Source organism: Lygodium microphyllum, chromosome 6 (genome assembly GCF_053477565.2).
Source record: "Lygodium microphyllum isolate KBCC chromosome 6, Lygodium_microphyllum_v1.1.10, whole genome shotgun sequence".
Taxonomy (NCBI): domain Eukaryota; kingdom Viridiplantae; phylum Streptophyta; class Polypodiopsida; order Schizaeales; family Lygodiaceae; genus Lygodium; species Lygodium microphyllum.
This window is the reverse complement of record NC_141140.1, coordinates 33,390,836-33,407,857: the sequence shown is the minus strand read 5'-3', so window position 1 is coordinate 33,407,857 and position 17,022 is coordinate 33,390,836. Positions and strand designations below refer to the sequence as shown.

The following is a 17,022-nucleotide window of genomic DNA, read 5'->3' as shown; positions in this document are numbered from 1 at the left end:
TGGGAGAAGTTCTAGGAGTGGCACCTTTGGATATGGGAGAGCAGGCCACTTGATGAGCTGGAGTGGGACCCTGGAGAGTGGCTATGGCCGACCACTGTAGTTGCCAAGAAGCCACCGAGGTTCGTGGAGTACACAACCATGATTGATAGACACGTCCTAATGCAGGAGGACATGACCTGGGTGGCGCCCTCGCATAGCAAGTACTGGGCAGAGCAGAGCATCACGGATGCTTTCCAACAGATTTTCTGAAACCGTCTATGGGACAGCTGGAGACTGAGGAGGGTATCGTATTTCTTATGGCTGTTGGCACATGGAGGCTTGGCAGTGGAGAGTTGGTTAGCCCGGATGCAAAAGGATGGAGATTGTAAACACTGCCCATAGTAGTCTCTAGAAACGTCAAAGCACTGCCTTTGGTCGTGTGAGGTGGCGCAACTCATGTGGCGAGGAGCATGCCGCATTCTCTGCCGTATAGCACCCAGCCTTGGATGTATCTCTTGGGGTGCTTTTTGCTGGCACGTAGTCAGTCAGGGCCGTCACATTTTGTATGAGGCTATGGTGCAGGACACGATCTTCATCATTGAGGCTGGGTCGTGCACAGTGGTTGCCTTGGAGGCTCTATCCATCCGCTAGGTACTGGAGCCCACAACAGACCGCTCTGAGGTATGGGAGATCGTAGGGAGTCTTACTGGATAGCACATCTAGAAGGCATAGTGTCAGGAGGTTTTCGGTAGGGAGAAACTTTCAATACAGGCGACTTTGGCAAAGCTCTGGACCTCCATCATCCATTCCCTCCACGGTCAATGGGACTAGGTGCAAGGCGAGTCTCGAGTGTGAGATCGAAGGATCGAGGTGCAGCTCAGAGTTTAGTAGATTGTGTGAGAGTAAGAGAGACAGAGTGAAGCACGACACCCAAGAGCATAGACTGAAAGAGTGTATACAGAAAGTACAAAGCACAACCCTTAAACTTAGGGTTGTAGGGGGTGTTCACACCCGACACACACTAAGTGCCCATAAGTTTGTAACATAAGCACATAAGCACATACGACAATAAGACTATAAGTCTGGGGAAAAAAACCTCTTCTACCGAGAGTAAAAAGTGCCCCAGTGTCCTACTGATCACCGACACTCCCATATGCGCGTAGGCATAAGTGAGGCGTGAGTCAAATACCCAATAAACCCCCCTGGAGTGAATAGTGATCAAGAGTACAAGGATCATCCGCCACCAAAGGATATCAAATTTAAAGCATCATGAAATGCTTCAAATTTGTCACGAGGAAGAGCATTGGTGAAGATGTTTGCCACATTACTGGTGGTAGGACAATAGACAAGGCTGATATCACTTGCATGTAGCCTCTCTCTGACAAAGTGATAATGGATCTCAATGTGTTTCGTGCGGGCATGAAACACTAGGTTCCGTGCCACTGCAATGGCACTCTAACTCTCAGTGAATAAAGGAGTAGGCTCCGTAACCGATACATCCACATCAGCTAGCAAGTGTCTAAGCCATACGCATTCAACTGTGGTAGTGAAAGCTGCCTTGTATTCAGCTTCACATGACGATGTGGCAACAGTGGATTGTTTCTTGCTAAGCCAAGAAATGCAAGAAGAGCCAAGAAAGAAACAATTGCCACTAGTGGAGTGATGTGTATCATAATCACCAGCCCAATCAGAATCACTGTAAGCATGTAACTGTAGTGGTCCCCCCTTGGCATAAAGCAACCCAAGAGATCGAGTACCCTGCAAGTAACGAAAAACATGCTTGACAACTTGCCAATGTGACATACGTGGATGATGCATATACCTGCTCAAAGGTGAAACTGCAAACTGTATGTCCGGCCTAGTGTTGCACAGGTAGATAAGACATCCAACTGCAAGAGCATATGTATGTATATCAAACAAATCACTGTCATCATGTAATGACAGGTTCCATGGGGGTACAAACTGGCTTGCAATTCTGTAAGCCAAACTTCTCAAGAAGCTGCGCAGTATACCTTGACTGTGATAGCCCAATACCTCGAGCATCATGTATGAACTGGATGCCCAAGTAGTAATGCAAAACTCCCAAGTCAGACATGTCAAAAGTTTGCTGCAAATTTTGTTTGAATGCTGAAATCTGATCAGCATGTGTTCCAGTGAGCAAAAGGTGATCAACATAAAGATATATAATCAGCATAGATCCCCCTTCTTTACATACGTAAAGGGTAGACTCAGATGAGCTGTTTAGAAACCCCTGACCAAGCAAGAAAGCATCTATTTTTGCATACCAAGCTCTAGGAGCTTGTTTCAAACCATATAGTGACTTTTTGAGCTTGCATACCAAATGTTCTGAGCCTTCAACTGCAAAACCAATGGGCTGCTGTACATAAACTTCCTCCTGAATTTCCCCATGTAAAAATGCAGTCTTCATATCTAGCTGATGCACTGTCCAACCATAATGTGCACCCAAAGCAATCATCGACCTAATGGTCGTCATACGGGAAGTAGGAGCAAATGTCTCCTCATAGTCAATGCTCTTTTTCTGTGCGTAGCCTTTAGCTACAAGTCGTGCCTTGTATTTATCAATGGATCCATCTGCTTTCCTTTTCAATTTGTAGACCCATTTCGTTCCAATGGCTTTCTTCCCAAATGGCAAGGACACCAAATCCCAAGTTTGATTCTTAGTAATAGAATCTAATTGAGCTTGCATTGCTGCCATCCAATGCACACTGTGTTGTGCATCCTCATAACATTCAGGCTCTTCATTATCAAAAGTACTTGCTGCCATAACAAACTCCATGGTATGTGCTGAATCATGCAAACGAGTTTGCCTTGTAGTACGACCAGCCATGGGTGCATCCAAAGGACTATCTTGCATAGTCTGCAAATACCATCTAGGTAACTGTCTAGCATCCTGACTGTGTGCAAGCTCTTGCTGAATTTCAGTTTCAGCATTATGCTGAATATTCCGATCAGCCAATGGCTGAATTTCTACACTTTCCATAGGAGCAACTGGCTGAACATTAGGTTCATTTTCTGAAGCTCCAGTTGAATCACAAAAAGTAATGGGCAGCAGCCCTTCAAAAACATCACGGGCAGCCTGATATGTGTCCAAACGAGTCAAGGATAATTCTAATTTTTCATCAAAAACAACATCCCTGCTGACAAAAACCTTCTTTGTAACGGGATCATAGAGTCTATAGCCTTTGCTCTCATTGATGTATCCCATAAAAATGCACTTAACAGCCTTGTTGTCCAACTTTTTTCTAAGTACCTGTGGAATATGGGCATAGGCAAGACACCCAAAGGTACGAAAGTGACCAACAGAAGGTTTACGGCTGTTCCAAGCCTCAAAAGGTGTGATGGTTTTCAAGGCTTTGGTAGGGCATCTGTTCAAAATATGGCAAGCACACATGACTGCTTCCATCCAAAAACAATGAGGCAAGCTCTTTGCCTTCAACATACATCTGGCCATCTCCATGAGTGACCGATTCTTCCTCTCTGCTACCCCATTCTGCTGTGGAGTATAGGCAGTAGTATACTGATGGACTATGCCTTTCTGCTGCAAAAAGGAATGCAGCATAGAGGACATGTATTCCCCCCCTCGGTCCGAACGGAGAGTCTTAATCTTGCATCCAGATTGATTTTCAACAAGTGCACGGAAAGCCAAAAATGCATCATACACTTCAAACTTCTTTTTCAAACAGTAGACCCAGCAAAAACGTGTAAAGTCCTAGCAAAAACGTGTAAAGTCATCAATGAATGTCACAAAATAATAACAAACGCCCAATGACATTGTTTGCATAGGCCCACAAACATCTGAATGCACCAACTGCAATCTGATTGTTGCTTTGAAAGCAACATCACGAGGAAATGAGAAACGATGCATTTTCCCTAAAATGCATCCCTCGCATAAGTGCTCAGGAGGTCTCTCCAAGAGAGGTAAGCCATCTAGCATGTGAGTATGCTGCAAAAGCATCAAGCTGCCAAAGTTTACATGCCCCAAACAAGCATGCCATAACTCCGCCTGTATCATAGCAGGAGTAAGAGTGGATGCCAAGTATGCCGTCTGATCTACTGAAAGAGCATCCAACTCATATAAACCATGACACAAAGATCCTGTCAAGACCAATGTCACGCATTCTTTATCTCTAACCATGCAACGATCATCATCAAATGTGACCTGCAAACCACAACGTGCAAAAGAAGAAATAGAAAGCAAATTCTTCTTGATTCCAGGCACAAACAAAGCATCCTGTAGGCGGAGAATAGAGCTATCAATGGCTGTGAGCTGAATCTCCCCAATACCACGAACAAGGTATGATGCATTATTGGCACACTGTACCGATTTCCCAATGGGAGGTGCACTAACTGAAGTAAACAAATCTCTGCGAGATGTAATATGTCTAGAAGCACCACTGTCAAAGAACCAAGTGTCAGCATCCTCTGTAGAGCTAAGTGCTCTATCGGCCCAAGAGATGTCATAACTGCAAGTTTGGGGAGGAGGAGTAACGGGAGCTACAACTCCCGGTCGAGTTTCCTCTCCACTGACATAATCCCATAAATTCTTGGCCACTAATACATTCTTCATCATGAATGACCATAGCGAGTAATTGTTTCCGTCCAATCTATCTTCCTTGGATACATATATAAAGACATCACCTCCCTGATTTGCCATGATGACAAATTTCCAAAGACAAATGAGCAATGTCAAAGCAGTAAGGACTGGAAATCTGCAAATTTCCAGAAATTGCAACAAACACACTTCTGCAATTAATGTGCAAGGGCGTACTCGGTCAAAAACTGTCTTTTAATGCACGCTTCCCAAGGTGCAAACAGTGCTCAGCAACACTGTTATATCAAAATCCCCAAAATTTTTACCAAAATGTCTGTCAAAACAGTCTTTCTGTGACTGTAACAACAGTTCATATGCAACTGTCCTCAAAATACACAAAAGCCCCAAAATTTCTGATGAACGAGTCCAAAAATTTGCATCAAATTTATTGCACACCTGTATCCTGTATGCTATGCCTACTGCTTATGAACCTCCTCTTCCAAAACTTTGTTCTGGACTAAAAATAAAAAAAATTGTTAAAAAATACATGACGTGGACTGCAGGCTGATGGGGCAGTGTGGCAGGTCGCTGTCAGAGTGGGTGAACGGGACGCAGGTTGCTGACATGGACTACAGGCTGACGATCGAATGTCAGGCCGCTGGTCATTGGTCAGATTGCAAGCGTCGCTTGAGCTGGCATCACGCCACAGTCAGGCGAATGGGCTTCAGGCACGCAGGGCAAGAAATGGGTGGCCCTAGCGCTGGCGTTTGACGACGTGGAGCTGTCCAGGCGGCGCTTGAGCTGGTGTTGCGCCAGAGTCAGGCGGAGCTGGCACTGGAGGCAAACGACGAGCTGGAGGTTGACGACGAGCTGGAGGCTGATGACGAGCACGAGACTAACGACGAGCAGGAGGCTGATGACGAGTAGACCTATTGGCAACTAACGAGCGCCCTATGCACGCTGAGCAGACACAGGGCTGAGGACACGCTTGGCTGAGATGGCGGCTCCTACAGGTGCAATGGAAGCACGCAGGTACAGGGCGAAACTGACGGGGGCTGCAGACCGATTTGATACCAAATGTGAGATCGAAGGATCGAGGTGCAGCTTAGAGTTTAGTAGACAGTGTGAGAGTAAGAGAGACAGAGTGAAGCACGACACCCAAGAGCATAGACTGAAAGAGTGTGTACAGAAAGTACAAAGCACAACCCTTAAACTTAGGGTTGTAGGGGGTATTCACACCCGACACACACTAAGTGCCCATAAGTGTGTAACATAAGCACATAAGCACATACGACAATAAGACTATAAGTCTGGGGGAAAAAACCTCTCTTACCGAGAGTAAAAAGTGCCCCAGTGTCCTACTGATCCCGACACTCCCATATGAGCGTAGGCGTAAGTGAGGCGTGAGTCAAATACCCAACATCGAGCTCATTAGGAGCTCCATTCTCACTTCAAGCGCACTTGGGGCAGCCAGGACCTGTTCTTCATGATGCAAACAGGCAGCCCTAGATGGCGATACACCCCCCTTCCATGGCTTCTTGCCCCCATTCCCCCTAGACCGCCTTGAGAGGCTTGTACACTTGATATATCTATAACTCATCATTAGCTCCAGCTAGTTTGTTAAGCATGAACACGTCTTTGTATTCAGGTTTTTTCTGAAGTAATATAATTAGCCACACTTTATTTGCAAAAAAAAAATAAAAAAAAATGTGAGTATACAATTGGTACTAGTCCCATGTGTTTGGAGAAAATAAACTCACTTCACTTGTTGGAAGCTAGCATGATCAAATGTTGAGTGTATACGTGTATCTTTCTTAGAAGCAAGACATCTTAAAATAGACTAGCCAATGAGATGAAGTTGCATGAGAGTGATGGTTAGGAGTAGCAAAGACAACTACAACCATATAGCTAGACACCTCATCCTTGAAAGATCATTTGCAAGGTGGGTGGATGAAGCAAAGTATGAAAAAGCTGTGTTGCAAGTTTCTGTTTTCCTCATGAAAGGCATCTTTCTATTAGCTGAAGTAATCAGAGCTACAAACTCCCCTAACTGCATCAAGCACATCATATGGTAATTTTGTTTCACCATTTTACAAGCTTAATTACATGACAGCCTGTTCCATTAACATACAGCACATGCATTATTGAATTCTTTTACTCAGCATTTATCAATAAACTGAAATTGCTTGAAAACTGGTGGCAAGTAGATCACTAACTTCCCTTTTATACAACTGTATTGAGTTGTTATATAATTCAATTGCACAAAGTCATTCAATAAGACAGCTGTGTTAAGCTCTGAATGCTAAATATAGAGATAATAGTATAAAATGAAGAAAATTGTATAAGGAAACGTGTTTTATACCACAAATGTTTTTCCCAAACATTGTAAAAGCATAGTCGGAACAAACCTATTACTTGCTGAAGAGTTGAAATCAATGCTCTTTGTACTTCTCTTGAATTGTCATTTAGTAGCGACAAGAATGCTTCTTTTAAATATGTAGCGGTCCTTTCTTTACCAAGAATTTTTGACACCTGAACATAACATTTGAAGATAGAGCTTAAGTCTTACAATGGTCATATCAGAAAGGGTGTGAAAGCTAAAAAACAGGGATTGTTTGAACAGAATACATGACTACATAGAAAGAAAGGAAGAAGGAAAGATCTATTAGCTTCTCTAGAAGGCCAAAATGGCCTATGAGACCATAATTAATACAACTAGTATCATCATCTCTCATCAGAGAAGTAAACACATAAATTGAAATGGAAAATGAAGAATCTGGAAAATTGAGAAACTGAAAAGAGTATAGAATATCTCCCTCTCTGTGTATGGAATCCACCAAGACTTTGCAAGCTACCCCCCAACTGACTCGATGTAGTAATCTTCGTTTGTAACGAGCAACCATGACACGAATGTGTCGCATATGAGCATGCCTACGGTGATGAGCAAGTACCCTAGGGTGTTGTGCTCTACATAACGCTATAGCTTTGTCTAATGTGATGTCATCTCATGATGTCTCTCCATGGCACCTATCAGTAGGAGATGTACTGTCCAAGGCGATAGTGGCCCGGGGGTCAGCTATATTGAAAAAGTCTGTAACCGCCTCTGGAGGGGTGCATGTGACTGGGGTTTCCTTCGATCCCGTAACAATGCTGCTCTGCGCAGTTGGAGCTCCAATAAGAAAAGGCCAAGACATCTCTGGTCCTCATAGTCCACCCGTCTCAATGGTCCAAAGCTCTCCTTAAAGAGGCAATGGTAGAGGCCTCAGATATCATAGTATATAGTGCACCTACAAATGTAGTGTTACTCCGTCTCTACCTCCCATCCACAAAGCTAGCACATCCTCTCATTTGCTGCAACATGGCTCCATCGACCTATCTCAATCATCAGCTAATGTTATGAGGTGTGGATCTATCCAATAGCAACTCGAATCCCGTGAGAAAGTTGAGCATCCATATACCTTGGCCTCACTATGAAACCATGATGGGAAAGTTGCAAGAAGTGACATTGGTACTGTGCCTAGTGGGAAAGGGGGCTTGAACCAAGTCCTCTTTGTCTCCACTTTAGTGATGTTTGCTCTGATCGCTCTATTCAACTTTGAATGGTTGAGACTCGAAGTGGGACAATCAAGGTTGTAATCGAATGGTGGCAATTTGTATATTCATGCCATGCAAGTTCAGCCACATGCTCATGTGTGCATACCAACACTGTCTATCTCCCTTTGCTGCAAGCTATCTTGAAGACTCCAGAGCAGCTAGCCTAGGGTATCAGTCTTTAGGGAGCTGCCATATCCTCTGGAGGAAGATGATTGCGTGGAATAGTACCTCCACTACCACGGGTGCTACACCCAATTCTACTCGGATGATCTCTTGTGGTATTGACGCTTTCACCCTTATCATATATCCTATCATCATGACCAGCGGTCTCTCCATATGTTCCCAGCCATCATAATGTTGTGCTTCAAGTCCGTTATGGTCCATGAGAGGCACCCGTCTAGTATGATAAAGGCTTGGGCCTCAAATGGCTGCTCCATAGAGTAGTGTGGGCATAACTAAAGTGTCAAAGAGCCACAATTTGGTACGGAGTCCCTGGAACTATATGTGTGCACACTGTCGCTCTAGAGTGCCCAAAGCAACATATGCCTATGCAAGCCTAGCCTTTGAAGTCTCCTTCCATGAAAATTGTGACCTTTTGAAAGTGACCCCAAGGTATACATATTGTCTAACCATTTTCAGAGACTAATCATCATACATAAAGTGATGCTCTGAGCATGTCACCCAAACTGCCGAGGTGTTAAAGACCATAATTTGTCTTTTCAAGATTAACCTTGTGGCCTTTCTCTTCACAAAACACATGCAATGCATCAAAATGTCACTCTAGCCTCTCAGGTGAATTTGAGATGAGCACAATATTGTTTGCATATAGCAAAATTAGTATTAATACCCCAGCCAAGCTAACTCCTCGACCACCCCATCTCTGTATGTAATCTGAAATCTCGTCAATGTACAAGACAAATAGCAAAGGAGAGAGCAGACAACCTTGCTAAGCGTGCTAGACACTGAGTCTATTGTGCCTCCAAGCACTCCTACTCTACCTGTCACTGTCTCATACAATGTCTAAATACACCACTCCATATCCTCTGGTACCCCAATGGTTCGCAACCTCTACATGAGTCCTGCATGTGATACCCTATCAAAAATTGTGAGGAAATCCATGAAAATATAATAAATTTTTTGCCTTCATGAGACCATATCCCCTTTGTTTCAACCCACCAACTCAACTCATACTCCACAATAGAGGCATCTATATTCCCTAGCATATGGCCAATCACAATAGTGCAGTAGTCTTTAAAAACCAATAGATCTCCGCTCTTAAAAATTGGCACTATTGTGCGGTCACAACAACTTGCTAGAAACTCCTCACATACAACCCTATTGAAGATATTTGACAAGATAGGGGCCAATGCATAACATGCGTGTGCAAAATGTTCTACCACAAGGCCATCTTGATCATGTGCTCTCCCATTCTTTGACCTCTAAATGGTATACCTCACCATTTTTTCCGTAAAGAATTCACATTCTGTTGGCCTAGAGTTTGATGTGCTCTTGTGATGGAACATCATATAGTGCACTAGCATCTTCCTGCCATACCGTAGGTGATGTCAACTAAATTGGGGATTGTCTATCATGAAATTCCTTCTATGCCTTCTTACTGTCCTTGCTTAAAAAGAGCTGATACATCTTAGACTCTAGTTTGGCTAGATAATCCCTCTTCCTTTTCTGCACAAGATGACGAGAGACATTCCATGCATACTTATGTGTGCATGTCCCTAGTATAACATTCCTCTGTAGGCAGGTCCTAGTCTATCTGCACTCATCATCATACCAAGCATTTTGAGGGGCAGTGCATCTACGTGGTGCAATAGAGCCCATCTCACATGGAAATGCCTCTGTAGCTACTGTATGTAAAACCTTCGCTAGAGATTTAGTCACATCCCCCAATGGTTCATGCTAGTCTAGCTGGCTTAAGCCATTTCGTACTGTATCACTATAGGTATGTGAAGTTTGCTCTAGAAACTCATAGTGCGGAAATGTGTGTACGTGTGTGCATGTTTCCTTTATCTGAACACATGCTAGGGTGAATTTTAGGATTGCATGGTCGCCTACTAAACTAATTGGTTTGTCATATATCTCAAAATGCTTAATTTCTGGAATTAACATTGGCGAGCCCATTACAATGTCCACAATACTGGCTCCCTTTTTGTTGTTTCAACAAGTGAAAGCATTTGCTCCTGGCCATCTTGATAAGCCATTGAATATAGCTAATCAGCGAACACTTCCTAATGCTAGCAAATGGGATCCATATGCTATCATCTCCTTATCTTCAGATGTCCTTTCAATGTCCAATGCCAACTCTTTAAACATCTCAAGTTCAGTATCAAAAAAGACTGACTACTCACTTCCTATTCGAGCATTAAAGTCTCCCATTAGTAGTATGTCCCCAATGCTTGCATACCTCATAATGTGCTCATGTAGTACTTCAAATGGTGATCCCTCCCCAAGGGAAAATGTTGAATAGGCAGGTGGGAAGTAACATACTGCAAGATATAGATCCCTCAAACGCCCTATCCTTAGCCTTACCCACATATATCTAGCTTGCACATCTTGTGACACCACATGAATCATGTCATCGAGGCTCTCACGATAAAGAATAGCCACCCCACCTAACCCTCTGGTTCCCCCTGGCCTATGAGGTTGAGGCATGTAAACACTCTCCCATTTGTATCCCATAACATCTGGTAATCTAGAACTTATCCATTGATGTGTCTCTGTATACATAGCTATGTCTATCCCACAAAAAGTATCCTCAAAATAACATGCATGAAATCTCATTGAACCATTATAATTCCAAAGGGACATCCTTAAGGTCTCATAGGCTGCGTACTGTCATTGTGGCCTTCCTTCTACTATGATTACTCTGCCTTCTTTACGTACCTCCAACACCGTTGGCATGCTAGCCCTTCTATGCTCTAATTGTATGGGTGTAAGATTCTCATTGAGATAAACCTTTTCACCTTTGAAAGCCTTTCTTTTTGAGAGGAAGGCTTTCTTATTATCCATGTCCTCAAATTTCAGCATGAGCATTTGACCTCTTTTGTCACTTGGATCACCCACCCTCTAGGCATCCATAATGCGTGTCTCATTCACACCCATCTTAGCACAAAGTGTTTTAGCATCCTCTAGGGGGATTCTTTTTTCAACCCACCCCACCACACAAACACGTAATGCATGGATTTTCCTTTTTGCTTCTTCTTCTATTGTTTTGAGGCATCCCTTTGTTTTTTTTTAAAATTACCTGAATCCATTGTGCATTTTCTTTCATTGTATGCTCAACATTTTTTACTATCTTCTGAGCTTCTTCTACCACATTCACCCATGTGTGCATATCCTTTTTTAAACTTTCCACCTCTTTCTTTAATTCTGGTGCAACTAGCATTGCTATTTATGCATCCATCATTGACTTCTGTGTCGCTAATTCTTTCTTACATGCCTCCAACTGCCTTTTCAGTTCAGTAATCTCCATTTCATTGGCTGCTATGTGTGCATTTGCATCAGATTTCAATGCATCTATATCTACTTTCTGGGCATCATTTGCTTTGTCCAAGTTATCTGTCATATCAACCTGCAGGTCAGCCTTGATTTCTTTGTATTTTGCATCATCCCAGCCATTAATGCACGATTTCCTATTTGCATTTATAACAGCACTTAGTTCCCTTTTGAATGTCTCCTGCAAATTTTCATGTCTTTTTGCTTTATATCCATGTCATTCATGACTTTTTTTTACATGTTGCCCACACTTTCATACATGCGTTCAGGTTTGCATCCATTTTAGCATTTAATTCCTTTCCCCATGTTTCATGCATTGCATTCATGTCGCTTGTCACCTTGTCAATCATTGGCATACATATTGCTGCAATCTCATCTCTTATGAGGGCTTTCACATCATCCAAACCGTTTGTCGCAATCAGCCTTTGCATCTTTGCCCATTGCTTGGCACTTGTGGGAGTGGCATTTTCATGAGCTCTCCTTCCGTTTTGTCTATAGTAAAACTTCTCGTCTTTAGTTGGAGTCTTGTACCACCCCTCTGATGCAGTGCCTCCTGTGGTCAGCCCAATTGGTTATGTCAAGTTTGGTCTTATGTCCACTGGTTTCTCTTTTAGTGGTCTCTGCCATCTAGCAATCTAAGACATCCACTCAATGCCAAGCAAGCAGGTCCCCCTGCCTGTTTGACTGATGAGCAACCCCCTGCTGGGAACAGACTCACTGTTGTGCTGGGAACAAACTCACTGTCAGTTAGTCAGTACATTGCTCGTGACAGGCATCCGCGTCAATACATCCCGGTCAGTCAGAGCCATCACTGTGGCATCAGTACATTCACGTCAGCATTCATATAATTAACTGACAACAAATACATAGATCTCAGAGCAAATTATGATTGTTGTCCAACAAATAGAGAGGTCTAAGCTGCCTGTGAAAAAGAATGCATGCAAAGCAATTTAACTTATCTTCATGGAAAATATGAAAGGATCAGGAGGACTTTAAATCCTTTTCTCACATCAAAATTGGATTGTGAAGCTCCCTCAAGGGTAAAGGGATGATGTTTTAAAAAAGCACATAAAAATGTATGAATGTATGTAAAACCTTGTCAAACAATAACTGAAAGATATAACATCATCAAGTAAACTCTGTTAATCAAATTGTAAAGATATGCAGATATGAAGAATAGTTGCACTAAAAGCATGGAGGGACATGTTCATATGGTATCATGAGACAACATAGACTGCAGAAAAGAGACAAGATAGATTCTATAACAGGAGGCAAAGGAGACAGATATGGGCCATGAAGATACACCAATCTGAGAGACTTAGTATTCCCTATGAGGATCCGCTCATGGAACATTCAAGATTTTTGTGGGCATCTATTTCACCAAGGTCAGAGCATCATAAGACACTATCTTCGTAGAGCATTGATTGGAGGGTGATAGGACTTTCTACTGCAGCATGTATTTTGCTCTTTAAAAATTGTACCTACATTTTTCTCCTGATCACAGTTCTTGATATATGCCAGTAAATCTTCAGATTTCCCACTTTGCACAAAGATGGTTTAAGTTCCTCCACAAACTCATAAATCTTATTTGCTTTTGCTCAGAGTTGTAATTACATTTTTAGCTCATTAAGATATGAAGCATATGCTGGAACAGAGAACTTAAATTGGTGCCACATAGTCCAGGTTGTCGGTCCTGATCCTCTGTGTGGTTACTCTCAGTGGTTGGATAATTTACTAGGTCTTAGGATTGTTGCCAGATGTCTATATAATGCAATTGATGCAGTAACAGGCAGATTGTATGCTCTTTCGAAACCCACTGCACTCAGCTTATGTATCCATGTTTTTGTGATTGGGAAGCTCTAACTGCAAGGACTGAGATTTGGAGCAGGTTCATTTCTTGGTCTATAGGTATCTCTATGTAAATCAGCAGTAATACACCTATTTGGATGTTGCAGATAACCTGTTGGTCCTCTTTTGGATTTCCTTGAGTTGGTTAAGCTGTGGACATCTCCTTTCCTTTATGTCTAAGATGGTATAAATTTACAGTCTTCCAGGTCTCCATTTAAGTACATGAAGTAGGCTACATAGTGGCAGCAAAAGTTTTCTGCTTGTTCAGGATTGTTTCATCTGTTTGATTCATGCTTTGACCAATACAGCCTTAGTCTTCTTCATCCAGGTCTTACAAGTATTTCTCCAAGTTACTCAGCATAGTAGGAAGCTTACCAGATTTCAATGTTGGAGAAGAGAGTAGAGGTGATATCCTTTGGGTTGGAGAGTAGAGATCAAGAAATGCTCTACCCTCCCCTACCTGTACTTGCTCTTCTAGTGTATCTGCTACAGATGACTCTTCCTTTTCTCCTCACACAAGGTCTGCAAAGGCCAAACTGCATGCAAAAGGGAAAAGAAATAGTCACGAGTCAAGAGGAAAACAGTAGACTACGACACATGAATGGTGAGGCTATCAACAAACCTTCCATGCATTTGCACTATGACATGGCAAAAGTAAGTAGGTTTGTCTACTACACTATTTGAATCATTTCGTTTCTTGCTTGCATAAGGAGTGTGAGAAGAAGCTAGATAGTTCAAAGCTAGAGTACCAACCAACTAGGTGAGAGATAGTTGAGCCATGAGTGCATTGAACTCTTGAAAGAAAAAGCGTCTCCATCTGATGTCCGATTGTTGAGGTCTCGTTGAGCTTAACATTCTCATTCCATTGCCAAGACTAAGGATAGAAGCAATTTGCATAGGGTGCTCGTATTTATGAGATGTGAGAGGATGCGTAGAGATTGAAGCTGAGCTAAGAGTATAGTTGACAATGAAGAGAGTGTGGGAGTGAAGACACGACTCCCAATGCAATAATCAAAGAGTGTAATGTGCAAGTACAAAGTACAACCCTTAAACTTTAGGCTTGCTAAGTGCCCGAATTGTGTAAGATAGGCACATAAAATAAAAGAGAATAAATTTGGGAGGAAAAACCTCTTGTAAGGATAGTAAAAAGTGCCCAAGTGTTCTATTGAGGATCACCAACACTGCTCTGTGAGCGTAGGCGTGAGTCAAACCCAACAAACCCCCCTGGAGTAAAGAATCATCAATATACAAGGATCATCCACCAAAGGAGATCAAATGGAAAGCATTGCGGAATGCTTCAAATTTGTCACGACGGAGAGCTTTGGTGAAGATGTCTGCCACAATACTGGTGGTAGGACAATAGATAAGGCTGATATCTCTTGCATGTTGCCTCTCTCTAACAAAGTGATAGTGGATCTCTATGTGTTTTGTGCATGCATGAAACACTAGGTTCCTTGCCGCTGCAATGGCACTCTAACTATTAGTAAACAAAGGAATACGCTCCGTGACAAATACATCTAAATCAGCCAATAAATGTCTCAGCCATACACATTCAATTGTGGTAGTGAAAGCTACCTTGTATTCAGCTTCACATGACAATGTGGCAACAATGGATTGTTTCTTACTAAGCAAAGAGATGCAAGATGAGTCAAGAAATAAATAATTACCACTAGTAGAGTGGCATGAATCAAAATCACCAGCCCAATTTGAATCACTGTAGGCATGTAGTTGCAGTGGTCTCTCCTTGGCATAAAGTCCAAGAGTCCTAGTACTGTGCAAGTAACAAAAAACACGCTTTACAGCTTGCCAATGTGGCATTCGTGGGCAATGCACATCTCTGCCCAGGGTTGAAACTACAAACTGAATGTCTGGCCTTGTGTTGCATAAGTAAATTAGACATCTGGAGTAGGTGGTGCAGCAAGTGGAACACGTGCCACATGAAGCAAAAATTGAAAACTAGGGCGGCAGTGTCAGATTGCGCCATGGACTAGCAGCAATTGGCGCTGGCAAGGCAAGAGCTAACCAAGGAGCAAGGGTGCTAGACAGGTGGGGTGCTACACTGGTGGCTACACAGGGAAGAAGCACAGGGAGTTGAACTGACAATGCTTGGGGCAGTAGCACTAGTCGGCGGGTCCACCTAGTGGTGGTAACAGAAGCGGACGCGTTGCTTGGGAGGTGATCTGGCGCGCTGCTAGTGATGGACATGGCTCGTGGGATTGGAGCTATTGTCACTACTGGTTGCGGCTCAATTGGTGGTGGCCACGAGCTTAGTTGAGCTAAGGGTTAGCTCTGATACCAAATATGAGATGTGAGGATACACAGAGATCGAAGCTCAGCTGAGAGCACACTTGACAGTGAAGAGAGTGTGAGAGTGAAGACACAGTACAACCCTTAAACTTTAGGGTTGCTAATGTGTGTTCACACCCGAAAGGTGTAAAGCACGATAAGTATCCAAACTGTGTAACATAGGCACATAAAATAAAAGAGAATAAATCTGGGGAAAAAAACCTCTTGTAAGCAGAGTAAAAAGTGCTCCAGTGTTATGAGCATCACCAACACTCCTTTGTGAGCATAGGCCTGAGTCAAACCCAACTGTGTTCTCAATATGTGGTGGAATAGGAGGCTTGTGTGCATGAGTGGCAAACTTGCTTGCCTATGCTTGGTCTACACACAAATAACAATGAGAAAGCAACCCTGACGCTTGCTTTTTTTAACCCCTATCTTGCCTGCTACGGGAACGGGTTGTAATGTTAGTCAATTCACAACTTGAATACAATGGCTACATACTTGCCTACCGAGCCCCAACGTCAATCCACAAGCCTCTTGATTAGAGCACAACTAAAGAAGTCAAGCTATAGGTTGTTATTGCACGCCACCCACTCGTGTCACCCCGCCATCTCCACATGAGTGCATGGCATCCCCCCACTGCCCCCACTGCCCCCCTCCCAAAACCCCATCTCCATACAGTCCACCTACCCTACTCAATCCCATCACCTCATCAACACAACACGCAACCTCCCACCACAAAAAGCTAACACTCATGTCGACATTGCATGAGCATTCACCACTCCACGACAAGACGATCATGTGCCAAGGTCACTCTACCATCCTTGCCACATGACCCACTACTCTTGCATGACCATATTCACATAGTTGTAAGCAAGGTCCAAACAACTTGCACAATCCAATCAAGCCTGCCTTCACAATAAGATGTGCAACTAACAGCCCCAACACGCGGCTCTACACATCAATGCGGGTGCCAGATAGTAGCAAATGAATTAAAGAATGAGGAGGGCTGGCTAATCACGAAGGATCAATGATGAATAATGAGAGTGAAAGAGCAAGCTACCTATATATAGGCAAAAAGTGGCAAAACCCTAAATATGGTCAAAACCCTTAAAGATGGGCCAAAAGTACCCAAACAGAAATGCACTAATGTGCCCTCCATCTAAAGTGTCTAAAACACACAAAATGACAAACAAATACAATGTCAAAGCTCTTAATATCCTCATCTAATTGAGGTTGAGGCTCATAGGCAA

General features: G+C 43.1%; 1 protein-coding gene across 3 annotated transcripts in view; it reads right to left on the bottom strand.

Moving 5' to 3' along the window:
* The window catches only part of LOC148034443 (uncharacterized), a 355,106-nt gene that overhangs the window by 109,705 nt on the left and 228,379 nt on the right, over positions 1-17,022 (bottom strand). For all 3 annotated transcript variants that reach the window (XM_087679378.1, XM_087679379.1, XM_087679380.1), the window contains one exon: positions 6,940-7,063. In XM_087679378.1, coding sequence (XP_087535504.1) covers positions 6,940-7,063 — 124 coding nt within the window. The remainder of the gene's footprint in view (positions 1-6,939; positions 7,064-17,022) is intronic.